At 50.7% G+C, this 27,358-nt stretch overlaps 1 protein-coding gene across 4 annotated transcripts in view; it reads left to right on the top strand.

Annotated features, from left to right (window-relative positions):
- The first annotated feature begins 11,466 nt into the window (after nt 1–11,466).
- VASH2 (vasohibin 2) overlaps nt 11,467–27,358 on the top strand; it is a 38,951-nt gene continuing 23,059 nt past the window's right edge. For 2 of the 4 annotated variants that reach the window (XM_043923222.1, XM_043923221.1), the window contains exons 1-4: nt 11,467–11,763; nt 19,880–19,968; nt 23,184–23,240; nt 23,996–24,070. In XM_043923222.1, coding sequence (XP_043779157.1) covers nt 11,488–11,763; nt 19,880–19,968; nt 23,184–23,240; nt 23,996–24,070 — 497 coding nt within the window. In that variant the 5' untranslated portion in view covers nt 11,467–11,487. The remainder of the gene's footprint in view (nt 11,764–19,879; nt 19,969–23,183; nt 23,241–23,995; nt 24,071–27,358) is intronic. The other 2 variants (XM_043923224.1, XM_043923223.1) reach the window with 1 other exon arrangement.

Raw genomic sequence — 27,358 nt, 5'->3', positions numbered from 1 at the left:
TGGCCCAGATACACAAATGCCTGGTTTTCCTTCTTGTGTTAAGTCCTTGTCCCATCTTTCCTGTCTTTCCTTTTCATCTCTGGGTGTGGGAGATTCCCTGGAAGGCACTGGGCCTGCGTCCGGGCCCTGGAGATCCAGGTGTACTAGTCAACTCGGTTTGCCCCACAGTCCACTCTCCGCTCTGCGCTGTGCCGGAGGCTGTCCTCTCTGGACCGGGCTCCCGTCTCCTGCCCTCACCTGCTCATTCAGGCCTCAGGCTGGTAACAGCTTCTGGGTTCTGCACCATCCTTGATGGTCCCCTTCATCTCCCTTCTCCTCTTTCAACAGGCCCTTCAAAAAATACTTTTCACTTAAACCTGTTCAAGAGTCCCACCTGTCTTCTGCTTGATCCCTGACTCATATAGAAGGAACCTTATCTGTACAAAGATTTTCAAGGCACAGTAGAGAGGTCTGAACCCAGAAAAACTGCTCAGTGGTGGGGTGCTGGGTCAGGCACTCATTCTGCTCAGGGATGATTGTCCTGCTCCAATTTCCAAGACTATTCCACATACATACCCTGTGGCATTCACCAAACACCTGAGCTGGCTACCTGCCTCAGACAGGAATGCTGCAGACAGCTAAGATTGGCAGATGGAGTACCCTTTGTATCACCTGGGTTCCTGGACCTTCAGAAACACCCCAGGGTAGGTCCTGTAGGACCCGATCATGCGTCTTCATAGCAATTGCCTTAGGTCTCATTCATCAGCCGGGGCAGGCCTGGGTCACCGCACTTCCATATTCGTTTGGGAAACAGATGTTATCTTGTTAAATTGCTTCTGTCTTCCTATAGTGCCCGAGAGCCAAAAGGGGAGCTTCCTGACATAACCCCAGCTGTCCCAAGGCATCTGAGCAATGACTCCTCTCTGCATGAATCTCAGGAAATGCCCCAAAGCCAAATTCAAGTATTTGCAAGATGGCTGCTGCTAGAGACTGTATTTTATTTACCTATTTATTTACTTACTTATGGCTGCACTGGGTCTTCACTGCAGTACACGGGCTTCTCATTGTGGTGGCTTCTTGTTGTGGCTCCCGAGTTCTAGAACACGGGCTTAGTAGTTGTGGCATGCAGGCTTAGCTGCTGCGTGGCATGTGATATCTTCCCGGACTAGGGATCGAGCCCATGCTGCCTTCACTTGCAAGCGGATTCCTCACCACTGAACCACCAAGGAAGTCCCGAGAGACTCAATTTTTGTGTCCGTCCAAAATTCATATGTCAAATCCTTAATTCCCAGTGCAATGGTATTAGGAGGAGATGGGACCCCGGGCAGTGATTAGGTCATAAGGGTGGAGCCCTCATGAATGGGATTAGTGTCCTTGTAAAAGAGGCCCTGCAGAGCTCGTGTGTCCCCTCCACCAGGCGAGGACACGCTGAGAAGCTGGCTGTGCAGGAACCAGAAAGTGGGTCCTCACCAGTGCCTAGAATCTGCCAGCACCTTGAACTTGGACTTCCCAGCCTCTGGAACTGTGAGAAATCAATGTGTGTTGTTTTTAAGTCATGCAGTGCATGGTCTTTTTGTGAAGGGGTGGGCACAGAGTCTCTGACTGCACTGGCAGGAGTGACAAGAGGTTTCTTCTCTGAAGGCTGCCATTGTCATTTCACAGCATGTGATCCTCTTCCTCTCCGGGAAAAATAGTAGCTGAAATCCAAGAAAGTCTTAAATTTCTGCTCCCTCTAGCCAAATGTCCTCAGAGCACCCCAGCACCCCAAACCTGGCAGGAAGAACCGTTGTCCAGGGCCCGAAGCTGCGAGTGGATCATTCAGGCCCCAGTGTGGTCTCTCCCTGGTGCCTCCCTGGTCTGAGTCACTTTGCTTTCATTTCTCCTCTGTGCTCCCCCTTCTCTGGTGATCCTTCTCCAGGGCATTGGTTAGAGAAACTAATGAACCTGAAATTCAAAGGACTTCTCTAGGAGGCAAAGGTTTGAAACATCACGACAGTAAAACATTTTGATCATAAGAACATCTGGGTCTTGACTGTGATGACCATTTAAATCCACATTCTTCTTGCTATTAAAAAAAAAAGAATAGAAGAAAAGAGTTGGATTAAGAGAATCTAGGTGTAATTTCTAGTTCTAACACTTATTAACTGTATCATCTTATGCAAGTTACCTAACCTTCTAAACCTCAGTTACTTCCTTTGAGAGATGGGAATAATAACACCTGCCTTACAGGCTTAGTGTAATAGACGGTTATTATGTATTCAGGAGTTAGTCAGTCCCCCTGCCCACCTTTCAAAAACTTTTTACTCAGAAATAATTTCGAACTCACAGAAAAGTGGCAGGAATAAGAATAGTGCAAAAATTGTCCACATACTCTTTACCATTAACATTTCACTTTAAATCTTTTATTATTTTCTCCTACACACGCACCCAGAGTGAGGTTTCTTTCTGAAACACTTGAGAGTAAGTTACACATTTAATAGCCCTTTCCCCTGTATACCTCAACGTATATTTTCTTTTTAAAATAAATTATTTATTTCTTTGCTTATTTATTTTTATTTAAACATTTTTTGCTCGCCCTCGGCCTTCGTTGCTGCTCTCAGGCTTCCTCCAGCTGCCGTGAGCGGGGTCGACTCCCCGTCACTGTGCCGGCCTCTCTCCTTGTGGAGCACAGGCTTTAGGCACACAGGCTTCAGTAGTTTCGGCTCACAGGGTTACTTGCTCTGTGGCACGTGGAATCTTCTTGGACCAGGGATCGAACCCACGTCCCCTGCATTGGCAGGTGGATTTTTATCCACTGTACCACCAGGGAAGTCCCCTAAGTACATTTTCTAAGAAAATAAACCAGGATATTCTCTCACATCACTATAGTACAATTACTAACTTCCATAAAGCTGACAAAGACACAATACTTTTATCTAATTGAACATCTAGATTCCAGCTTTGTCAACTGACCAGCTAATGTCATCTACACCATTTTTTCCCTCTTAGGTCAGGATCTAGTTTATGATCCGATATCACATTTAGCCACCATGTTTTTCTACTTTAACTTTTTTTTTTTTTGGCCTTGCCACGGGGCTTGTGGGATGACCACCAGAGAAGACTTTCCTCAATCTGGAACATTTCCACAGATTTTCTTTGTCTTTTATTACATTGACAGTTAAAAAATACAGCTTTTTGAATGAAATTTTCCTTATTTTGGATTGGTATGATCTTTGATGTTTCTTCATAATTAGATTCATGTTAAGGATGCTAGTCAGACTGTTGTATAGGGGATGTTGTATTCTCTGAATATCACATTTGGAGACACGTGATATACATCTGCCCATAATTGGTGACAATAACTGTGACCACCTGGTCAAGGTGCTGTGTTACTCCACTGAATAGTTACCACTTTCCCTTGAAACTCATGAGCAATCTGAAGTAAGACACTTAAGATGATGCAGATATCCTGCTTCTCATTGAAATGTCCCCCCAGCATGCATTTATGACTCTGGCCTGAAAAAAATCTACCATGAGGATTGCAAAGTGATGATTTTCTAACTCTGGTATTCCATTCACATTTACATTCTACTGTAAACAAGATTCTTCCCTTCTACACCACTTATTTGTGTATTTATTTATAATCAATATAGACTTGTGGATTTCTATTTTTCCACCAGCTGTCTATCTGGTTACCCTGGGGAGGGCTGCTGTCTTGCAGGCTCAGCATCAGTCTTTGCTGTTGGCCGGCTGAGCTTCCTCAACGATGGCAATAGCCGTGCACCAGATCTGGTTTCAATTTAGAAATGAGGTAAGGGTCTATGATTTTTCACTATGGTGACTGAAGTTGGCCTTCTGCTCATAGCTTTCTGTTCTTTCTAATTATACAAATGAAGTAATACTTTAATCAGCTGCTCACCTATCACCCCTGGTAGGGTGACCATGGGTATCAGTTTGACTGGGATGGTTCTAGTGTACACTTATTTCCCCCATGTAATCATTACTAGCACCCTTTTCACTCTTGAAAGTGGCTCAATTTAGACAATATGTATGTGTGCATGCTAAGTCACTTCAGTCGTGTCCAGCTCTCTGTGACCCCATGGACTGTAGCCCATTAGGGTCCTCTGTCCATGGGATTCTCCAGGCAAGAGTACTGGAGTGGGTTGCCATGCTTTCCTCCAGGGGATCTTCCCAAACCAGGAATGGACCCATGTCTCTTATGTGTCCTGCATTGGTAGGTGGGTTCTTTACCACTGGAAAGCCCAATTTAGACAATAAATTCCATGAATATCCTCCCCTTAGGGACACCATGATTTATTATCCAAACACCAGGGGTTCCTGCAGATAAAGTCACCCTGGTCTTCCCTCCTCCTTGCTGTCCATCGTGGGAAGTATTCCACCTTGTCCTTTATGACCATGTGCTCCTACCTGGGCTTTGCAGTTCTGTGATTTTTATCATCTCCACTAAAATCATGAAGCTCAGTTCCACAGCAGCTTCCCCCATACATCAACCTTAAACTACAAGGACACTCATTATGTCATGCTAAAAAAAAAAAAAAAAAAATCTTCCTTACTAGTACACTCTTTATTGCTTCAGTGAAGAGTGTGTCCTCTGGGCTGGCCCAGGGAACTAGTCAGGTGGCGGATTCTTGAGCCGTATATAATAAACGCTTCTAATAGTCCCTCCTTCCTGAATCTTCAGAACCCTTCCTCAACACTGCACATGGAAGTCTGGCTTCTCCACTTTGCTTACTGTAGGCCATTTTTGAGACAAGGCTTCAAAGAGCCATCCCAGAAAACTCTCCAGACAAGCTCCAAGCATCCTTGCTAAAATATTAAATCTCGAGTTCTGTGTGAATATCCCCAAATTAGTGAATTCTCCCAATTGAGCTTCCTGCTTCACCCCCACCCCCAAATAGAACATCTTCAAGATCCACTCCCACACACATTTCTACAGTTCCTGCCAGTACACATTAGCCAAGTCCCACAAGATCTTTGGCAGGTATGCTCTTTCTCCCTGGAACAGGACTTCTTCTTCTAAGTGTGGGCTGTGCGACAGCCTGACTCTGGGTTTTGGCAGAGGCAGTAAGTGGCGGGGCCAGGTCTTGAGAAGAGGCCATGAAGAAAGGAACCTTCTTTGGGCAGGAACATTCAGGAGATTTGAAGGGTCAAGAAACTTATCCACCCCTATCCCAGGTCTCAGGGTCCCAGTCTTTCCCTATCAGGGCTCTGCTTTGATGTGGATGCCTATCAAGGCCATGCATTTAGTCTTTTTTGCAGTTCTGCTACCCTTGTGATCAAACCGGTCCATCCTAAAGGAAATCTACCCTGGATATTCATTGGAAGGGCTCATGCTGAAACTGAAGCTCCAATACTTTGGCCACCTGATGCCAAGAGCCGACTCATTAGAAAAGACCCTGGATGCTGGGAAAGATTGAAGGCAATAGGAGAAGAGGGTGACAGAGGATGAGATGGTTAGAGAGCATCACCTACTCAATAGACGTGTTTGAGCAATCTCTGGGAGATAGTGAAGGACAGAGGGGCCTGGTGTGTTGCAGTCCATGAAGCTGCAAAGAGTTGGACATAACTCAGTGACTAAACAGCCACAGCTACTTGCGCTCCCAATGTTTCCCTCTCCATCAATTCACCTCAATTAAATAAGTGAAAGCTGTGATGCTATTGCATATCGAAGCTACTGCCATCTCTCTTGTCACCAGCAAAGGACTCTACTGATTTCATGGAGCTAGGAAACACAACCCCCAAATCCATCCTGAGGACTTGCTTTCTAGAACCACTTGTAAAACCAGTTGTGTTAGTTCTGTTTCTCTAGAAAACAGGATCTGAAGGCAGAGATGAAATCTGATTGAGAAGGCAGCAAGAGTGAGTGAAAAGGGAAATGAAGAGGGCTAGGAAGAGAAGCAGTGCAAGATGGTATGTCATCTTGCAGGTAACTGCTTCACCACCCTTTGCAGAGTCCTGGCAGGTGCTTCAGGAAGAATGTCTGCTCAGCCATGCGGGATGTCTCCAGACAGACTGTGTTAGAAAATCATGACTCAGAACAGTCCATAGGAGGCAGGAAGGAAAGATAATTTATTTGCCCAGCTCCCTCTCATCTCCTCTTTCTATTGGTCTAATGTCCCTCTGTCGCTTCAGTTCTTTCCGACTCTTTGCGACTCCATGGACTATAGCCCCAGGCTACTCTGTCCATGGGGATCCTCCAGGTAAGAACACTGGAGTGGGTTGCAATTTCCTCCTCCAGGGGAATCTTCCCAACCAAGGGATCGAACTGTGCCTCTTATGTCTCCTGCATTGGCAGGCAGGTTCTTTACCACTAGCGCCATCTGGGAAGCCCCAAAATGTTCCCTAGAGGGAATTAATTCCCTTAGATTCCCCATTGAGGGCTGTTTAAAAGCCACATCCTGCAGTGTGACATTTCATCTGATACAGAAGTAGTAGAAGGGTCAGAGACACCAGACACGCGGTCAGCCAGCCTGGCTGTACGGCAGCAGCCAAGAAGGACCTGACTGGGCAAGCGACTGTCGGTCCCAGATGGCTGAACTGCACAGATTCGGCTGGCTGTGAAGGGAGCTGTGGAGGCAGGAAAAAAGGCAACATCTAGCAGTGTGATTAGGCTCATAAGATGCATCTCATACATCCATCAAGAGGCTACTAATATCAACAGATGGTGGAGCTAGACGTATCATCCTCAGGTTAGGATTTTGTCTTATTTATCTTTGAGACCCTAGCAACTGGCACTTGGATAAGAAGATACCATTTGAACTCAGTCTGTATGGCTCCAAACCTTCCTACTATACGTCTCTGCTATGCCCGTTGTTATGCTGGTGAACAAATGTGACCATGCTCTCAGAGGTTGAGCAGCTGGTCATCAGGTGTCCCTGTTCAAGTTGCAAGTTGGCCTTGCCTCACTGTGTGTATATGTGGCTATGTCACTCTTGCTAACCACCTGAGCCCTGGCTGCCAAAGGGGAAAAGGAGGCGATAAATTAGGCATTTGGGATTAACATATATATAGTACTATATAAGGGCTTCCCTGGTAGCTCAGCTGGTAAAGAATCCGCCTGCAATGCAGGAGACCCTGGTTTGATTCCTGGGTCAGAAAGATCCCCTGGAGCAGGGATAAGCTACCCACTCCAGTATTCTTAGGTTTCCTTGATGGCTCAGGCAGTAAAGAATCCTCCTGCAATCAATCCCTAGGTTGGGAAGATCCCCTGGAGGAGGGCATGGCAACCTACTCCAATATTCTTACCTGTAAAATTCCATGGATAGAGGAGGCTGGTGGGCTACAGTCCACAGGGTTGCAGAGAGTCAGACACGACTGAGTGACTAAACATAGCACAGTACTATATATAAAAAAGATAACCAACAAGAACCTACTGTATCGCATAAGGAACTATACTCAATATTTTGTAACAATCTAAAAAGCAAAAGAATCTGAGAAAGAATACATATATTATAAATACAAGAATATATATTACATATAAAAGAATATATATATATAGCTGAATCACTTTTATGTGCACCTGGAACTAACACAATATTGTAAATCAACTATACTTCAATTAAAAAATTAAAAACAAACAAAAAAACCCCCTAAAACCCATAATCTGTCTGGCCTGGGTTCACTTGAGAGTTATATAACACAAAATACACAAAGAAATGGAGAACAGAGTTGGCTGGTCCACACAATGAGTACAATTCTTAGACACAAAAGGATTCTGAACAAAAGGGCCCTTCTGACTTCCAGTCCTTTCAGTGGGACAGCACAGCTCACATCAGAAGCTGTCTTACCACCTCTTTGGAAAATTAACCAAATCTCATAGCTGTCTTCTTAGACCGTTTCACTTGACTCCCCACTGCACCCCATCCCCTGGGATGGAGGATGGATAGTTGGAATACTGGAGATGAAAAACAAAAGAGTTTCCTTCACCTGTGAGGGAGTCTTGAGGTGCCTAGGCCAGGAAGATGATCGGTGACCCTTCTCTGGTCCCTAGGATCTTGATCCGGGTGAAGCAGGATCCAGGCCCTGGGTTGGCAGAGACCTTGTCGTTGTTTGCATTTGGCCTGAGTGGGGACACTGGAAATTGATGCCAAGGACGCTGACACTTGCCAGACACTCTGTGATGTTCACTAATAGGTCTGATCACTTGAGCTTAGGGAGCTCCCTTTTCTCCTGAGGGCTTGTGAGGCCACATTCTCTGCTCTACATACAGATCTACATCCTGAAACCCTAGTCTCCTGGACTTGAAACCCCGGGGGAAGTGAAGAGAAAGAGACGGAGACACGAGTGAGAAAAGGGAGGAAGGCTGTTTGAGGTGAGAATACAGCTCATTCCTCTGAGGCATGTTTTCTCCTAATCAGGAAATGAAAACCGAGGCAATTATGTATTGAGAGGATAACTCTCTTTCCATTCCCTATTTTTTCCAGGTGTGCTTGTACTTGAATTACTCAGATAATTTCCTGAATGTTATTATTAGGTCCATTTCCTCTGTCTATCCGGACCTAAGTTAGTCTCACTGTGGAATCTATGAAGTTCTGGGCCTGGGCTCTGTCGGTGATGCTGCAGGACTGGTCAGGAATCCAGGTCTCTACCTCAGCTTTTTTCTGAGCGAGGAGCTACACTCCAGCACCCACCCCTCACCACACCCTCCTCTGAAAGTGAAGTTCCAGTTCTACATGAGCAACTAACCCATAGCATCCAGAAACAGATCAGTCATCAGTGGTCTTTGATGACTGCATTTTTTTCCTCTTCATTACAAAAAAAAAATTATCTATTTTAATTGAAGGATAATTGCTTTACAGTGTTGTGTTGGATTCTGCCTTACGTCAACATGAATCAGCCATAAGTATACATGTCGCCTTCCTCGCGAAACTCCTTTCCACTTCCCACCCCATCCCACTCCTCTAGGTTGTCACAGAGACCCAGTTTGAGTTCCCCGAGTCATAGAGTAAATTCACACTGCCTGTCTATTTTACATGAGGTAGTGTATATGTCTCCATGCTACTCTCTCCATTACCCCCCTCCCCATAAGTCTATTCTTTATGCCTGCGGATGATTACATTTTTAATTCAAGGTTAACCTAGCAGACGGTTAACCTAGGTTAACCTAGCATCTGCTTGCAATGTGGGAGACCTGGGTTCAATCCCTGGGTCGGGAACATCCTCTGGAGAAGGAAATGGCACCCCACTCCAGTACTCTTGCCTGGAGAATCCCATGGACACGGGGGCCTGGTGTGCTGAGCGACTTCACTCACTTTAACCTAGCATTGCTGTCACAGCTGCTTTAACCTCTCAAAGCTGGCAGGCTGGCCTGGAGTTTAAAGAGAAAGGCTATTACAGCCAGGCTCCTAAGTCTCCATAAGAGAGAAGTCAGAGGATCACAGAATCTCAGAGCCAGAACAGACCTTGGAGAGTGAGCAATCTGCTCTTCTCTTTCCAGAAAGAGGCCAAGGCGCAGAACAGGCGAATGGCTTGTCCTGGGTCACACAGCTCAGCCAAGTGATAAACCTGGCCTCAGGGCTAGCCCTCAGGTCAGGACTCTGGTGCTTTTCCCCTCTCACCTTGCTCTTCTCTTGAAAAAGAAGATGTCTTTAAGACAAAGGTCTTTCCCTGGAGAGTGTGGGAGGGCCTCCACTTCACCCTGGCTCTGAAGCATCTCTCCCTCCTCTCCTAACTCAGTAGCTGTGACAAGAGTGCGGACCTTGATGACCTCTCTGTTGCACATCAACTTGGGTGTAAAAGGACTTTATTAGTCTCACTGGACTCATGTCTCACAAGGACTGATGCTGAAGCTGAAGCTCCAATACTCTGACCACCTGATGTGAAGAGCTGACTCATTGGAAAAGGCCCTGATGCTGGGAAAGATTGAAGGCAGGAGGAGAAGGGGACGCCAGAGGATGAGATGGCTGGATGGCATCACCACCTCAATGGACATGGAGTTTGAGTAGACTCCTGGAGTTGGTGATGGACAGGGAGGCCTGGCGTGCTGCAGTCCATGGGGTCACAGAGAGTCGGACACGACTGAGCAATTGAACAACAATAATGTCAGAGGGTCTCTGGCTGTGTCACCTAGTGAGTTTTGGGGAACTTGTAACATATATATATAAGCATTATTCCATCATGTGAACAACCCTGCCTGAACCACCCATCACTGCCTGGTAGCGGCAGGTGAGTGTGTCCGGTGTTCCTCAGGGAATGTCTTACCACAAGCCCTCGTCTACCTTGGGGTCACTTCTTGGGTGGCTTTACTCTCAGGGTCACTCCTTGGGTGACTTTACTTCTCCTCTGCTTCCCACAGTGGCAACCCCCGCAGTACCACGACCCTTGGGGGAACTCGGATCCTAAGTCCCAGGGACCGACGCTTCCGCCCCCGCGGGGGTCCCAGGACACGACCGCGATCGCATTTCGCGCGGCCGCCGGGGTCCCCTCCTCCCCTTCGCTCCCGCCCAGGAACCTGGGGAGCCAATCAGAGCGCGCCGGAGCCCCGGGTTGTGAGAGTCCCGCGCTCGGGCCCCGCCCCTCTTTGTTGCGGCGGCCAATGGACGCAGTCAGAACATCGGCGGCTGCCCGGGTGACTCGGTTATCTGTCACAGAATAACATTCGAGAATGGGACATGGAATGAGACGACGGCCGCAGCACCCCCAAGCCCAGGCCCAGAAGCAGCCCCCGCCTTCCCCGCCGCCCGGAGAGGCTCCGCAGCCATGAGGCCGATAGTCCGGAGGTAAGGTTCCGGAGCTGCGGGGCGCCCTTTCCCGCGCCCCGCCTGCAGCCAGTCCACACCCCGGCCCCCCGCCGGGGGTGCCCGGCGCTGGAACTCGGGGAAGGAGGCGGGTGGAGCCACTGCCCCTGGAGCCGGGGGCCGGGGGCCGCCCCTCGCGCGCCCGGCTTCGGGAGGCTTCCTGGAAGAAACGCGGCGGTCTTTGCAAGCTAGGCTACCGCTTGCGCCCTCGCGGCAGCCCCGGGCGCTCACGTGCCGGCACGTTCTGGCTCGGCTCTCGGCCACATCTGGCGACCCAGGAATGTGCGGAGCCTTGCGGGGACCCCCGGTTCCTTTCCGCGGCGTGTCTTTATTCTTCTCCCTTCCCCGTCCACTCCTCAGCCTCCACGCTCCTTCTATTTCCCTCCCGTGGTTTAGGTGGGTGTGAAGCTTTGTGGCAATATCCAAGTCGCCTTGCTAGGTAATTGCAGGGCTGGAAGCTGGTGTGCAATTCCCTGGTTGGGGGTGGGCTCTGTCCGCGCGCAGTGCGGAGCGGACAGTGAAGTGGGGACCCTGCAAAGCCCCACTGCCTTGGCCACGGCCCCTCTGGATATCCACTTACCCGTGGTGTGTGCTGTCTCACTGATTTCAGGCACTGCCCGTAAGCAGAGCTCCGGCCGCCGCTCCCCCTTGGTGCGTCCTGCCGCAGCGAGAGGCATGGAGAAGGCCGCCCCCGCCGGACGCTGATCCCCGCGCTGCGCCCGCGAGCACACGCCCCCTGCGCAGCCCTCCGCGTCCCTTGCCCCGGCCCCACCATGACCGGCTCCGCGGCCGATACTCACCGCCGCCCCCACCCCAAAGGCGCCAAAGGCACCCGGTCCCGGAGCAGCCACGCGCGGCCCGTGAGCCTCGCTACCAGCGGGGGCTCGGAGGAGGAGGACAAAGACGGCGGGGTGCTGTTTCACGTTAACAAGAGCGGCTTCCCCATTGACAGCCACACCTGGGAGCGCATGTGGCTGCACGTGGCCAAAGTGCACCCCAAGGGGGGAGAGATGGTGGGCGCCATCAGGAACGCCACCTTCTTGGCAAAGGTTAGTAGATCCGAAGGAGGGCGTGGGCTGGGCAGGGATGGGACCATTTTACCTGCATGTAGCGAACAGAGGCAATTTCCATTTTCCTGGTCCTGCTGCAAACTCCCTTCCCCGCCTAATTCTTCCCGCCAGCTCCCACCCCCTTTGCTTAATGGAGATGTTTGTCTTGGATGTCTTAGCAATGGGAGAGAGAAAGGAAGAGGGCTTACTGTCCTGGGACTGTGTGGTCGACTTGTGCCAAGGTTTCTTTGAATCTGGAGCCAAATTCTGTTATTTATTTACCCTGTGTACATCCTCCTTCAGCGAAAACTGAAGCCCCCACTTAGCACCAGTGATGCCAAGAATGCATAGACTCCCTCTTCACCCTCTTTGGAGTCTCTTGGTCCTCCTCTGTGGTCCCCTCGAAAATGATTTATTAGACTGTGAATGAATTTACAACCAACCAGTCAGACTTCTCATCGTGAATCATTCCTAGACTTTTTGCCAATTTTTTTTAAATGACAATGACTTTTACCTCTGAAACTCGCAAAAGGGTCAACCCTCTCTTTTCCCAGCTTATCTGGGCTCTGAGAAAAGAGAAAAAAGAGTTTTAACCATGACTTAAAAGGGACTTTCCAGTACACATGCTGAAAGAAACTCACAGGATAGAGAAAGAGACTCAGGAATGAAACTCTTTCTACCTTGGAGAGAAGCCAGTGAGCCAGCTGAGTTTGGTGGCCAAGGATAATGTTGTTAAAATGGAGGGACATGTGCAGGGGTCTCTGTGTGAAACATCAGAATGCAAACTGGAGGAGGACTGCTCCAGAGCCTGGGGGCTGTAGCATGGCAGATGGTTTCCCGTGCACCCTGGGGACTCTGGTATGGCTGAGAAGATTCCTGGGCAGGTCTAGGAATGCCAGACCCGAGACCTGGAAAGCCATCTGGTCAAGTCCCCAACCTGGAGCATCTGGTGACCTGAGCCTCTGAGCCTGCAGGCCAGAAAGCTGTGTGTGCCCTTGGGGAACGTGGCAGAGCCTGTAAGCTTCCTGTGGCAGTTGGTTACAGTGTTTTATTATCCTGCTGGTCAAGGAGATCTTTCATTTTGCCCAAAGAGAATCTTGCCTGCTTTCGTGTCAGCTGTAATTACCCTTGCTGAGTCCTTCTGGAGGACTCTGAGCCTGAAAACAACTCTGGTACCGATGTACAGTTCTGATTTCCGAGTTGGTCCTTACTTAAGTGAGGCTTTCTCATTTAGCACCCTCAGCACCCACCCTGCTTTTAACTGTGACTTCATCCTTCTCCCGACATTGTGGATGGGGACCCCCTTTCTCTCTAGGAATCAGAGAATGTCAGCCTTGGTAGAGATTCATCCCTGCCTCTCAGCAAAAACCCTCCCTTTTTCTGAAGGCCTCCTGGGAATGGAGGGCTCGCTACCCCACAGGGCAGCTTCCAGGCCTGGCCAGATTTTGCTTACTGAGGAGCTCTTCTTAAACTGAGCAGAAGTCCGTCCCCAGCCCCGCCCCCACCCCGGGTCTGTGTCATCAACAGTTCTTCTGCTCAAGAAGCCAAGGGCAGCACACACGGACTTCTGTGCTGCTCACAGCTCCCTCGAGCATTGTGAGATGGTTCTCTTGGTGTGAGGGAAGGACTTGGCGTAAAAAATCAAGCTACTGAATCCTAGTCCTGGTTGTGCTCCCTCTAGCTTCGTGACCTAGATCACTCATTTAAAAATCTCCCGCCTTCATTTTCTCATCTATAAAATGGGAGTAGATCAGGTAGGATGTAAAGTTCTTTCCAACTCTCAAATCCTGTGGGGTTATGACCCGTTAGTTTTCAGGTTTCCGGTGATCTGTGCGACACCAGAGGGGCACTGGACTATTCTGCATCTTCCTTTAATCGTCTTTGTCCACAGGTCCTTCTTCACCTTTTTTTTAATGTATCATAGTTACCAGATCAACTCACTCTGCTTGTCCTCTTTCTAGGACAGCTGCTACTTTGTCATCAGTCCGTCCCGGAAAGCAAGCACAATATGAAACACAATATTCCGAATGTTGTCTGAGCAGCTTAGAACATACACCACTACTTCCAGAGACCTGTGCTTTGATACTTCCATTATTGTGGCTGAATTCTGGGTTCTTAAAAAAGAGTGTTCTTTCTTTTCGTTTTTTTAATATAGTGGCCATATCGTATTGTACTTTCACAGTAATGCTAAGGTCACATGAGAGCTTCTGCCAAGCCAGGACAACCCTAGCCTGAACGTGGGTGTCCGCTTTTTGAGCCTAAATAAAAAACTTCACTTTTCTCTCCTATGTTGTATCATGATGCTTGCTTCTCCATCCTCAGCCCCACTGCAGCATCCCTTCTCTCCTGGTTCTGACATCCCCCAAACTCTGACCCTGCACGGGCCCTGGGATGGGAACAGCTCTTTTCTTTTTAAAAAATTTCTATTGGCATATAGTTGCTTGACAGTGTTGTGTTGTAAATCAGCTACATGTATACATATATCCCCTTTTCAGCTTTCCTTCCAATTTAGGTCACCACAGAGCATTGAGCAGAGGGAATAGCTTCGAAAACTCCCGCTTCCAGGAACCTCTGATTCGAAGACTAGACCTGCTCTCAGCTCAGCAGAGTTTTTCCTCTGGGGCCAAGTCCTTTTCTCTTTTAATCAAATCAGTGTCTTGCTGAGGAATTTGTACAGAAGCAGGGGGTAGGGGGAGTGGTGGTAGAAAAGTTGGAGAGTTTGAGAGAGATTAACCTTTCGGTGGGCTTCCCAGTTGGCTCAGCAGTAAATAACCCGCCTGCCAATGCAGGAGATGTGGGTTCCATCCCTGAGTTGGGAAGATCCCCTGGGGAAGGAAATGGCAACCTACTCCAGTATTTTTGCCTGGGAAATCCCATGACAGAGGAGCCTGGCAGGCTACAGTCCATGGGGTTGCAAAAGAGTCAGACACGACTTAGTGACTAAACAACAACAAACCCTTTTTTTGACAATTGAATATGGATTAAGAAACAAAAGAAGTGACCAGGGTAAAGTATCAAAGACCTAAAAGGACTGAATGACACTTCCTTTGACACAGGCATTCTGTTAGTAAGTTCTGTCCAGAGATCCAGGTGCCCCCACTGGGGAAGGGGGGACAGATGTCACCTGCTCTGCGATCCTCCTTCTAAATGTGTGACCTCAGGCCTCTACCCTACTGGTTACTGGGTCTGAAGTTCCCACTGACTAGGTGAAAGCCAGGGTTTTTTAGGGATAGTGCAAGAAAGCAGCGCGAGTTAGTTGGCTGATAATCAAGATTGGGAAGGAGAGGCAGAGAAGATGGCTGGCTCAGAAAAAAACAGCTGAGCCAACTAGGAGACAGCGCCTCCTGCTTCTTGACTGCCTGGAGCTCGACTCTCCTGGGGCAGACAAACAGATGGATTCAGCGGGAAGCATCAAGCCGTTTCTTGCAGACGCCACGTTTTTGTAACTCATCCTCACATTGATCCCAAATTGGGACATAATTCACATTTAGTGGACTCCGCTTGGCCTGAGTGAAGAAGTGTGAGGGCTGTGGAGCCAGGCTTTACTGCAGTCAGGGCTCCACTCCTGCCGCCTGCCGGCACACACGGGCAGCTCACTTTATCCCCTGTCCCGTCCAAACCATCAGTCCCCCCTTCCTGCTCAGCCTAAGGATGTGACCACTGACCATACCAGGGTACCATCAGCAGATTTCTGGGGCCCAGCCTGGGCTCAGGAGTGAAGTTCCATGCTTCCCTCCAGCTTGCCAGAGAAGATTCTTCTGCCTGGAACCTGCACAGCGTGTGGTACATTTCCAGGGCAGGATGGCAAAAGGCTGTGCTTTCTTGTCAAAGACTCCTGGTGCCCGGGGCTCTCGCTGCCTCCCTGGCCCCTTTCCTGGCTGCCCCTTCTCTCCACATGGTGATGTACGGGGGTGACACGCACAGTGGCATCTGTCCACATCCTTGCTCCTTGCATGCTTCTGACGGGTCATCTCGTTTGGCAAGGATGGAGAGAGAGAGAGCCTGTCTGCCAAAGCTGGCCTGTGGTCCGTTTCCCTTTTCTTCTTGAACAGCCGTCTTCCTGTCCACTCCCCTTCCCCCACCCCCTGACCACAGGCAGGCACAGTGCCTGTGGTGGTTAGAAGCTCGTGGAAGGGGTAGTTTAGATTTGTGCCCTCTAGATTCAGCCTTCTTCAGCTGGGATGTGGCTTGAGAAAGTTGGATGCAGTTGGCAGGAGGGACTTGATAGGAACAGGAGAAATCTAGGTTGAAGTCTCGGGTGAATTGGGGCAGGAAAACTGCAGGCGAGACTCTCAGGACCCCAGTCAGGGAGGAGGAGAAAAAGGAGTGTTCCCTGGGCTTTCCATGAAGAGGCTGTACCAGTTAATTTTCCCATCATGCCATAGGAGAGCATCCTACCAGGACTGGGTATCCACACTTCAGGATATCTCTATTGGAGAGGCAAAAAATGATACTCTGCAGTGGCTTTAATTTGCAGTTCTTAAGTTGTGCACTGGAACATTAAAAAAAAATATTTATTCACTCTTTGCATTCCTTCTTTTGTGAACTGTCTTTTCATGGTCATTTTAAAAATTGTGGGAAAACATATAATTTACCATTTTAAATGTATAATTCATCTTGTACTTATAATTAAGTACATGAATTACATGTACTTACATGTAAGTTCACATGTACTTACAATTAACTTCATGAATGAAGTTAATGAATTACTCATGTAATTCACATTGTAAGTAGGTTCACACTGTCGTACAACCATTACCACCTTCCATCTACAGAAGTTTTTCTTCTTCCTCGACTAAAACTTTGTACCCATTAAACACTGAGTTCTCCTTTTTCCCTCCCTCAGCCCCTGGCAACCACACTTCTTTTACTACTTGTCTCTATGAATTCGACAGCTATAGGAACCTCACATAAGAGAGATCATCCAGTATTTGTCCTTTTGTGACTGGATTATTTCACTTAGCATCATGTCTTTAAAGTTCTGGCTTATATAGCAAGTGTCAGAATGTCCCTTCTTTTTAAGGCTGGATAGTAATGCATGACCAGTGTACTACATTGTGTTCATCCGTTATCTGTTTGATGGACACTTGGGTGTCCATCTGAGCCATTTTCTTTTTTTGAAAATACAAATGTGCCTGTTTTTATTGTAAGCTTACCTACAGAATCTCTTTCTTTTTAAAAATATTCATTTATTTAGGCTGCGCCAGGCGTTAACTCTGGCATGTGGGATCTTCAGTCTTCTGTTGGGGCATGCTGGCTCTAGCTGTGGCATGTGATATCTGGTTCCCTGACCAGGGATGGAACCTGGGCCCCCTGCCTTGGGAGCATAGAATCTTAGCCACTGGACCCCCAGGGAAGTCCCTGGGGCCATTTTCTTTTTATGAAAGCCTAGAGAGTTTTCTTAACCTCTTCGTGTGAACTCTTCATGAATTAAGGACAACTCATGGCCACCACATATCCACAGGGGGATGTGGATGTTTTCATTCTTTTCCTTCAGGCTGAGAAGGCATCTCTGTGATGCTCCTGAGTTGAACCTCCAGGGGCTCAAACTCTGCTGATTCTGTTTTCCAGTTCCTGAAAAGTGGACACCATTCAGACTCCTCACCCCCCCCCCACTGACCCCGTCTAGACCCCTGAAAACACACCGTTGATGAATAATGATAGCACAGCTAACACAAAGAGCCCCGCGCGCCGAGCCCCAAGTTGCCTGCTTTATACATTAGGTCATATAATCCTCACCGCCAGCCTGGAAGGTCTGAAGTAGGTGGTATTCTTTCTTATTTTATCAAGAAGGACCTGGAGGCTTAGAGAGGGGGGGCAGCTTGCCCAGGGTCCACGGCACTTAGGTGAGAAAGCAGGGACTCGTAATTAGCCCGCAGGGAGCCTGCCTGGTTTGCAGTCGTCGGCCTGTGGGGGCGTGGGCAGCCGGAGGCTGACCCAGCCTGAGCCCCCCGCCAGCTGTCCCAGACAGCAGGGTGGGCTGGAGCCAGATGACCTCATCCCCTCGGCGGTCCCCAGCTGGGGTTTGGGGAATGTGGCCGCGGCTCCTGCACTCGCTCTCAGCCGGGGCTGAGGTAAGCGGGCAGCTGTTTTGAAAAGCCCTTGGGCGCCACTGGGCTTGCTATTCTGAGGACCAGCTGCCCCCCTGACTCCCACCCCCGGCATCCGGCCCTTGCGGGCTCCGTTGGGCTTGGGGGAGTTGAAATCACTTGGTGGTCGGCCCTGAAAGCTGAGTCAGAACGAAGTGGCTCTGGCTTCCTCAGGGCTTTGGCCAAGGGATGTCCCTCTGGGGATCCCTCAGGTGGCCAGCTAACTAGGTACCAGCCCCACTCTTCCGTGGCGATGGATGCCCGTGGCTTCGTGAGCGGTGCCATTGCCCTTTCCGGTGCCTGTCCCACCTCCCGCCTTGTACCCGGCCCAGAGCCCGGAACACGGGAGGCGCAAAAGAAATGGTTGTCCGCTGCTTCCTCACTTCTGTGTGAAAGCTCTGGCACTTTCTCACACAGAATTCCAGGTGTGGGTAGATCCGTGGATGTTAGTGCGAAAGAAAAGCAGGGACAAGCTTCCCCGTGTTTGCTAGGGCAGAAACACAAGGACACAAGGATTCGTATTTTGACCCCCCGGGGCTTGTGGGGAGGGCCATGTAAACAAATGTTCAAATGGGAACATTTTGCTCCCAAAAATGACTCTCCGTGACAGGAATGTGATTTGAGTTGATGTGTCGTAAGCAAATGTTTGCAGGACAGCTGTGTGAACGTGTGCACTCCAGTCTCACATTTTCTTTTTCTCTCAAACACACACACACACACACGTTGCACCTTGGCTGTGAAATAGGATGTGTGGCTAGTTCCTCCTTAAATAAAAGCAGCAGAAGGTGCAGAAGTTTGAAGAACCTCCTGCTTCAGGCCCAGAGGCCCTGCGCCCTCCAGCTTGGCTGCAGAGCCTGAGCCTGCAGAGCTGGGGGCAGAACCGGGGACCTTCATGGACCGAGTCTGGCTCCGGTGCCCACAGGCTGTCCAGCTCTGCCCCCAAGTCTCTTCACCAGTGGCTTCCCCTTCTAGCAGCTAAGCGCTCTGTCCCCAGGGTCTCCCTTTCCCTCTTTTCTTCGAGAGTGGGACTAACCTGACCTGCGGCCCCTTCTGCTCCTCCCTACGTGGGCCTCCTCTCCCTCCTGCCGGAGCCCCCAGCCCACATGGGCTGGGGGGCCCTGTCCCAGCATCTCCCCACCAGAGAGGCCAAGTTAGAAGGGAAGTAAAGCAGAAACCACCCCCTTTCTTCCCAGGAGTGACTGGATTAGAAGCACTTGCTCATTTTCGCTCTTGGCCTGGTCGGTGGGGTGGCTCAGAGCTGAGCGCCATCTCGGCTCTAAATTCCTAAGAGGCACTTACCTCCCCCTTCCCCGTCCTGGGAGCTAGTGTTGACCTAGAGGCAGATTAGGAAGTGCAAGGGAGACTGGCCGCCAGGAGGGGTCAAAAGGTAAGACGGCTCCTGAGTTGGAAGAGGTGCCCTTCCCTGGGAAGAGTGGAGACAAGAGGGGAGTCTTTACGAATCCGCTCGGGGCTGGACTCAGGGAAGGGGTGCCACGGGCATTGCAGGGGCTGGTGTCGAGGAGAAATGCTAGGTGTAGTGGCGTGTTGCTGTCCTTCGGGGCACCGTTCATCTTGTATTCAGAGGTGCCCTGGAGAAGAACACAGGTTACCCCAGCCATGCAGCCAAAGTGTAATCATGCAGTAAAAGTGTGAGGATTAATGGAGCAGCTTGGAACGTCCCGGCCTGGGAGGGGAGGGTGGGACACTGCAGGATGTGGTCTTTGGCCTCAAGAAGCGGGGAGGCTCCCGTGGGGAGGAAGGCCGTGTTCACACAACACGCAGAGAGTCGTAGGGAGTCACCGCGACCCAGGGCGGGGTGTGTGCCAAGGGAACACAGGATGTCGGCAGGGGGCTGACTGGTCTGGGGAGACCCTATCCTGGAGGCACCAGTTGAATGGGTGCCCAGGGCGGGGTGGCCAGCTGCGCTTGGGAGCAGCTCTGTGGTGGTCCTGACCCTTGGTCCACCCCGAGGCACTGGGCCCCACAGCATCTCCTTGATACGACCATCTCTCTCTACTTCTCTGCAGCCTTCGATACCCCAGGTTCCAAACTACAGGCTGTCGATGACGATCCCGGACTGGCTCCAGGCGATCCAGAACTACATGAAGACACTACAGTATCCTTCCGACCGGGGTCAGAGGAGGAGACCCAGCCAAGGGGATGGGCATGGTGATCGCAAGTCTGATGGCCTGTGTGTTCGCAGATGGTCAGCAAATGCGGGGTGAGGTCGATGAGGCCGGGGACGGAGGAACGCCGTGATGTGAGAGTCTCGGAGTGACCCTGGGGGGCCATAGTTGCAATGATCAGACCCTCTCCCTTTAAGCAGCCGGCAAGGGGCGGCCAGGCAGTGGTGGGCAGGGCACGCCCCTGCTCCTCCTGTCTCTTCCTCTCTCTCTCTCTCCCTCCTCCCTCTCAGTCATCCTTGGCTCCTTCCAGCTCTCTTCTTCTGCCAGCTTCCTCTTCTCTCTTCCCTTCTAGTCTTCTGTTTCCTTGTCTTGGCTCTCACTTTTTGGCCTGATCCTGACCACGCCTCACCTACCAGAAGCCCGTCCGGTGCCTCCTTTCACACCTGGTGCTCTTGGTCCACTTTGCATGAGTGAGTGTGGCTCTGGCTGGGGGCCCTCTCCGCTTTGCGTGAGTTTGAAGAAGAGCCAAGGAACCTTGTGGTTCCCGGCTGGGTGCGGACCTGGCTCTCTTTTCTCCTCTGATCTAAGGAGTTGTCTGCAGTCGGGATTAGATCAGTTCTGAGCACCCGCGTGAGCTACGTTGTAAGAACCCAGAGGGCAGGGTCAGATGGTCCCCCCCGCCACGGCTGGTGCTTTATCCGGGATAGGGGTCAGGCGGGAGCCGGGCTGTGAGCGATGTAAGTGAGCAGGAGGGGCTGTCTGCCCGAGTGAGTCAGGGAGCATCTTGGCTCAGCCAGCGTCTGGCTCCCTGCCGCCATCCTGGCCCCCAGCATGTGGTCCATGAGGTCAGGCCTCTGCTGACCTCTGTCCTTCCTCCCTAAAGACAGAGAGCTTAGCAGAGAGGATTTCACGGGGCACTGCACGTGTCCCATCTGCCCTGGAAGAGGCCTCCCCTCTCTGCTACGGGCAAGAAGGTTCCCTGTGGACTTGTGTGTTTTCCCTGAAGGGAAGGGTGCTGGCAGATGAGAACTGCCTCTTGTTTGGGTGATCTCTCTCAGTTCCTTCACAGACGATGAATTCCCTGCGTGGCTTTTTCCCAGTAGAATCGTAAAGTAGTATTAGAGTTAGAAGGTAGCACCAGCCTCCAAGGGTCAGGCTGACAGCCCTAGCCTAGGGAAGGACGTCTGATTCGGTGCTGATCGCCAAAGTGGGAACTCGCGTGTGGAGCTCCCGGTGGCCCAGAAACATAAACTCTTGCCAGAGTCAACCTGGACCCCCAAGAGCTGAGCCTTTCTGGATGTGACTGACTCCTCACAACATTCTAGAAGGTGATGGAAATTAGAACTTAGAATTGCCCACCCCACTTCTACTTGGGACTTCCCTGACAGGTAAAGAATCTGCCTGCAATGCAGGAGACACAGGACACATGGATTTTATCCCTGAGTCGGGAAGGTCCCTCGGAGGAGGAAATGGCAACCCACTCCAGTATTCTTGCCTGGGAAATCCCATGGACAGAGGAGTCTGGCAGGCTACAGTCCATGGGGTCACAAAGAGTCGGACATGACTGAGCGACTAATACTAAATATACCAGGAGTCTCACTGCTTGAATGAAATCTTTGGTAAAGTGAAAAACCACTTCACAGTGAGACTGTGGAGTCCTTTATTTTCCTCTTACCTCCAGGGTTTTGTACATTGTATTTTTAAAAGCTGAGCGGGCCTGTATTTTTATGGGTTATTCTTATAGCTCATGCTGGTAATTTCCCAACGGTTGAGCCTCTTAAAATCATCCCCTGGCCACGCCCCAAGAACCTCCAAGCCATCAGTCCCAGATGGGGTGACTCTGAATAACATCCGGGGTCAAGACCTGGCCTGAAATCAGAATCACCAGGGTGGAGCCCAGAATCTGCTTATCACAGACTCCCCAGGTGGTTGTTAAACACGCTCATGTCCTAGGGGCCAAGCGCGTCTTTGCCAAGACAGGAATCCCAGCTCTTCTTGGGAGGGTGTGCAATGCCTTGAGGTGATCATTGCCTCCCTCTGCAGCTGCCTGTACCATTGTAGGGGCACGCATCTAACCTCATACTCCTCTCCTGGGCTACAGGTTCAGGCTTCATTAGCACCTTCCCAATACACACTTTTTCTGTAGGATTTTGTTTGAGGCAGAAAACAGAAACAGAAAGCAACTTTTCTTTAGGTTCAGAAAAAATCAAGATCCAGTGTTAAGAGAGCCTGCTATCAGAGAATCTCCGGTCCCCTTCAGAATGAGCTGATGTGGGCTTGCAGGTCTCTGAGACCTTGTGGGCCACCAGCTCAACCCCAGGTTGTGGGTAATGGGGTCAGTCTCCTCAGATTTAATAATCAATGTCAAGTGTCAGTCAGACATGACATGGAAGGGATGTCTCCCCAGTAAACTTTGCTGCAGTCCGTGTGCTCTCGAGAAACTGCTGCCGTCTATCTGCCCTCCATCCCTCCATCCCTCTGTCCATCAACCTACCCTTCTGTCTGCAGCCAGCCAGCCAACCTTTCATTCATCCATCCACCTATCCTCTCTTCTATTTTTTAATGTTTATTTTATGATTTATTTGGCCATACCTGGTCTTAGTTTTGGCACACAGGATCTTTAGTTGTGGCATGTGGGATCTAGTTCCCTGACGAGGGATAGAATCCAGCCTCCCTGAATTGGGAGCACAGAGTCTGAGCCACTGAATCGCCAGGGAAGTCCCATATAACCACTCTTCTGTCAACCCCATTCTCCCTTCCTTCCTTGCATCCACCCTCTTATCCATCCATCCGTCCACCCAGCCATTCACTTATCCCTCATATTTAATAATATTTGCTAACTGGAATATGTTGGACTTGTGCCAAGCTTTAGGGTGATACAAAGATGATAGATAAACAGTCCCAGCTCTCAAAATTATAGTTTAGTAGGTGAATTAAGACATGTAGTCAACAAAACAAAATACAGAGCATATTGAAAAGAGCTATTCTGAAGGTCTGGGGTGCTTTGGGGCCTAAGTTAAAAGATTTCCAGGGCAGGTCAGTGAGGAGGAAGACGCTGTTGGTGATATTCCGGCTACCGGACACCTGGACAGCCCCGACAGCCCCGACTCCCTCATCCCTTCAAGAAATGAAACATAGCTTCCTCTGCTGGATTACTGGGGCCTTTGGAGTTTTCTGTCACTTTCTCTTTACATACTTCATACAGATACAATCATACAGGGACCCAGTTCTTTGAAATTAGGAAGATGAGACCGCTGAGTGGGTAAGTGGTGCATGGTCTATGGACCAGGAGACTGTGCTTCTGTCTAAGAGCTGTCATCTTTCTCTCCCACTCTTGGTCCTTTATCCCAGTGCTCAGACATTCTGGTCCGTAAGGGGTGAGGGTGGGGCTGCCCCAGGACCAGGGTGGCGGTGAGACTGAGGTCTGGGCCACTCTGGTCAGCCAAGCTCAGTGGTGGAGACTAACTCAGGGATGGGGGAGACATATGAAATTTGTTTTATGTGGCCTTTTTCACTTGCTCCCTTGTAACATCCCTTGTCCTGGGTTAGTGGGAGGGTGCTGTGGATTAGGGACACTAACCTCACAAAGGGTTTCCCAGGTGGCGCTGGTGGTAAAGAACCCGCCTACCAATACAGGAGACCCGGGTTCGATCCCTGGTTTGGGAAGATCCCCTGAAAGAGGGCATGGCAACCCACTCCAGTATTCTCGCCTGGAGAATCTCCATGGACAGGGAGAGGAACCTGGTAGGTTACAGTCCATGGGATCGCAAAGAGTCGGATATGACTGAAGCGACATAGCGTGCATGCATGCAACCTCCCAAAACTACCTCTTGGAGAGAGGAGTGGCGAATTTAGGAATTTTAGTTCTGCCAAGTGCTTTGCCAGCCTCCTGCGAGGCCAGTTCTCCCCTTTTCCTCTGTATTCATGCTGGGCCTAGCGTGGAGACTTGTGGGTTGACACACAGACCAACTGCATAATTAAAGGAGCCTGAGATCCTTCCTTGTGCTCTACCTACAGGTTAATGGAAACAGCGAAAGAAATGACTCGGGAGTCCCTGCCTATCAAATGCCTTGAAGCTGTCATCCTGGGCATGTATCCTTTAAGGGATGTGAGTTTAAATGTGCTCTGTAGATGGTAGCATCACTCTGGAGCTGGTTGTGCCTTTCGTATCCTAGGTCCTCAGAGATGACGTTCGTCATCTGCGTGGAGGAAATTGTCAAGCTCCCCTGGTGCTTCTCTTGAACTTTCACCATCTGGACTTGAACCAAATCAGAGCTCGGCTGCTCGGCCATCCTCAGTGTAACCGGGGAGCTGAAGCCTGCTTCGAGGCCAGCTCCCAGGCCAGACGCATTCGTCGCGAGGAGAAGTCTAGCTTCCGGGGGACTAGCGAGAGCGTATGTGTCATTATTTTTTGCATTAACCTGGCATTGCAACAGTAAGGACACTCCCAGGGGATTATTCAAACCCATCTGCAGGAAGAATTCCCAAAGTGGACTGTGGAGAGGCAGTCCACCGTGTGGTGTAGTGTCTGGGCCCTACAGGATGTAAGGCTGAAAGCAGAGTCTGGACTCTTCACACTTTGCATTCCATTTTCCACTAGGTGCCTGGATCCTCAGCCTGAGGGGAAATACGGTCCAGGATAACCGTGGTGACCCTTGACTTCTTAGTGGTGGCGGCAGTAGAACGTGATCTGGTAGAAAAGCAGAGAAACTCCCCGTCCCGGGACGGACGGCTCGAGTGAACCAGCCAGGGAACGCAGCCAGGCCTGAGCTCGAGAGGTGGTCCCAGGTTAGGACAGGTAGGTCCTTGAGTGCCGTGCTGAGAAGGGTGACTTTTTCCAAAGACAGCAAGCAGCCTTGCTGAAACCTCTGGAGCAGAGATGGGACATGATGAGCGTGCACTCCAGAGAGACAGTTCTTGGGCGGACAGAAGGGCAGCCGGGGACGGTGAGACTGCATCTTTGAAGCCAGTGAGGAGCCGTTCCCCGAGGGGGGTGGCGGTGCTTGAACCATGGTCTTGGCCATTGGGATGGCTTTGAGGGGACAGTTTCAGAAGATCTCAGGGACCGAGAATTAGCCGGCACTGATGCAGAAGGAGGTCCATGAGTACTACAGGTTTCTGGATCAGTCAACCATCTGTGGAAGATGGGCTGAAGGAAGGCGAGAGACTCAGGTGCAGACCTGAACTCAAGACAGTAGCCATGAAGGTCGAGGAGGGGAGTTGGACATGTCTTCAGCCCCACGCGGGGACTCATATGTGCGGAGCTGGAGGAGAGAGGCCATGCCTCTGCATTTCTGGTGTGGCAAATTGAGTGATTGGGTAGTAATGCCACTGTCCACGGGGAGGACTTACGGGGAAGGTCAGAGTTACAGGGAGGAGAGTTCAGATTTGGACATGTTGAATTTGAGGTGCCTGGGGGGTGTCGAGTCATGTATTAGACCGTGGAGCTCAGGAGGAAGGTCCTCGCTGGAAATAGAAACTTGCAGGCAGTGGGCGTTTTAGGGGTGGTCGTGGTTTCAAGGATAACATCCCAGGGTTTTCTGCTTTAGTTGGATACAAGGAGCCTTTGACACAGACTGAGGAGGGCAGTTAAGAGAAGTGGAAGGAAAACCAGGAGAGAGAGAGGAGACACAGACGTCAGCGGGAGGCTTCAGACTGGGGACGGTAGGCTGGGTCTGGGCTGTTTTCCTGGCCCTCTGGACATCTTCATGGGGAAGGGAACTTTGCTCCTCTCGTCTGCTGACCGCTATCTGGCCGGATCTGAAACACGACTGTCCACAGTTGCCCAGGCTCGTACCTGAAGAATGGGAACTTGAGCTTCGTGGAGGCCCTTGCCCACCCTTCTAAGGCATACCTCCCCGCTGCTCCCCACCCGGGAGATGGACACGTCTGGGAGCCCAGCAGGAAGGCAGGGGTAGGGGTGGGGGACAGCAGATGGCTCCAGGCCCCACCCTTTGGAGGCAGGAGTCCACACAGCTGGTGGGCAGAGCCTCCTGTAAGGTTAATGGGCGGACAGTTGTCAGGGATTTGCTGGCGGTGGGTGAAGGAGCCCCTTGCCGTGGGCACCAGCTGCCTCCAGACCCTGTGCTGGTGGGGGTCGCGGGGCCCCTGGACGGAGGTCGTCTGGCGTCACGCGGCAGTCCTGTACGCAGTAGTCTTGTTGCCACGCAATTGCATCAGTCCAAGTGGAAATTAGCTTAGGTTCCTGGAGTTGCTTAAAACCCTTGGGGTTGGGGGGCTGGACCAGTTCGGAGGCCAGCCTGCTCTGGCTCTCTTTTGTTCTTACCATTGTGTCATTTCAGGGAAGTGGAGGGAGGGTGGAGAAATACTGCCGAACTCGGGGAAATTTGACTCCTGCGTAGACAAGACACAGAGCTGGATTCTAAAAGTGACAGCCTCTTTGTCTTTGCTCTGTCAGCATCCCTGTGACCTGCTTTCCTCCCAGGCACAGCCAAGGGTGAACTCAGGTCGTCCGTCTGCCTCCCACGGGTCCTTCCGCAGGTCCTGGGGGACGAGGGGTACGCTGGTGACTCTCAAATAGGTTGACTCAGCTGCTTCTTGCAGCCCTGTGTCCATCAGCTTGTCCTTGTTTCTTGTGTTTGACGTGAGCGCGGAGTTCAGGATTCTTTCATGAAGGGCCACTTCTTTTGATCGTGGTTTTGTGATTGTGCTGGAGAGAGAGAGACTTGGGGGTCATGGCACTTCTTTTTGGGGGCCCCATTGGCCCTACTAGGGTTTAATCCTGGAGCTCAAGTGCTAGGGTTTCTCCAGTAACAGCTGTATTATCAGAGGCAGGGTAGGCATCGCCCCAGCAGGCTGGGTGCTGGGCCGACCCTCCCTGGGATGGGGGCACTGCTGCTTTCCTTTCCCAAGAAAAGCTCCGGCTACTTCCCGGTCCTCATCCACACTTCCTAGCCCCCTCCCTCTCGGTTCACAGAGAATCCAGGTCCCACTGATTGCCGACATGATGGAGCCAATCTGAGTGATTGATGACTCGTCACAGGATGGGCTAGTGGTCCCTCCGGTCACTCCCCACCCTCTCTTCTCCCCTTGACTGACTCTTGTCCTGTAGGAATCCTGGTGTGGTCACACCGAGGCCCCTTCTCTGCTCTCCCTGAGGTTGCTGGGATTCCTCTCTCTCAGTGCGGATCGCATTGGGGTGGGTTTTTTCAGTTTTACTGAGATAAAATTGACTTAGAGCACTGTGTAAGTTTAAGATGTACACTGTAATGACTTGACATATATATTGCAAATGCAGGGTTTCTAAGAATTGTGGTGACATATTCATAACTTGTTCAGTCGTTCAGCCGTATCCAACTCTTTGCTACCTCATGTACTGCAGCAGGCCAGGCTTCCCTGTCCATCACCAACACCCGGAGC

Source organism: Cervus elaphus, chromosome 14, assembly GCF_910594005.1.
Source record: "Cervus elaphus chromosome 14, mCerEla1.1, whole genome shotgun sequence".
In the NCBI taxonomy this organism is placed as follows: Eukaryota; Metazoa; Chordata; class Mammalia; order Artiodactyla; family Cervidae; genus Cervus; species Cervus elaphus.
The sequence above is the reverse complement of the archived record's forward strand: the minus strand, read 5'-3'. Positions and strand labels throughout refer to the sequence as shown.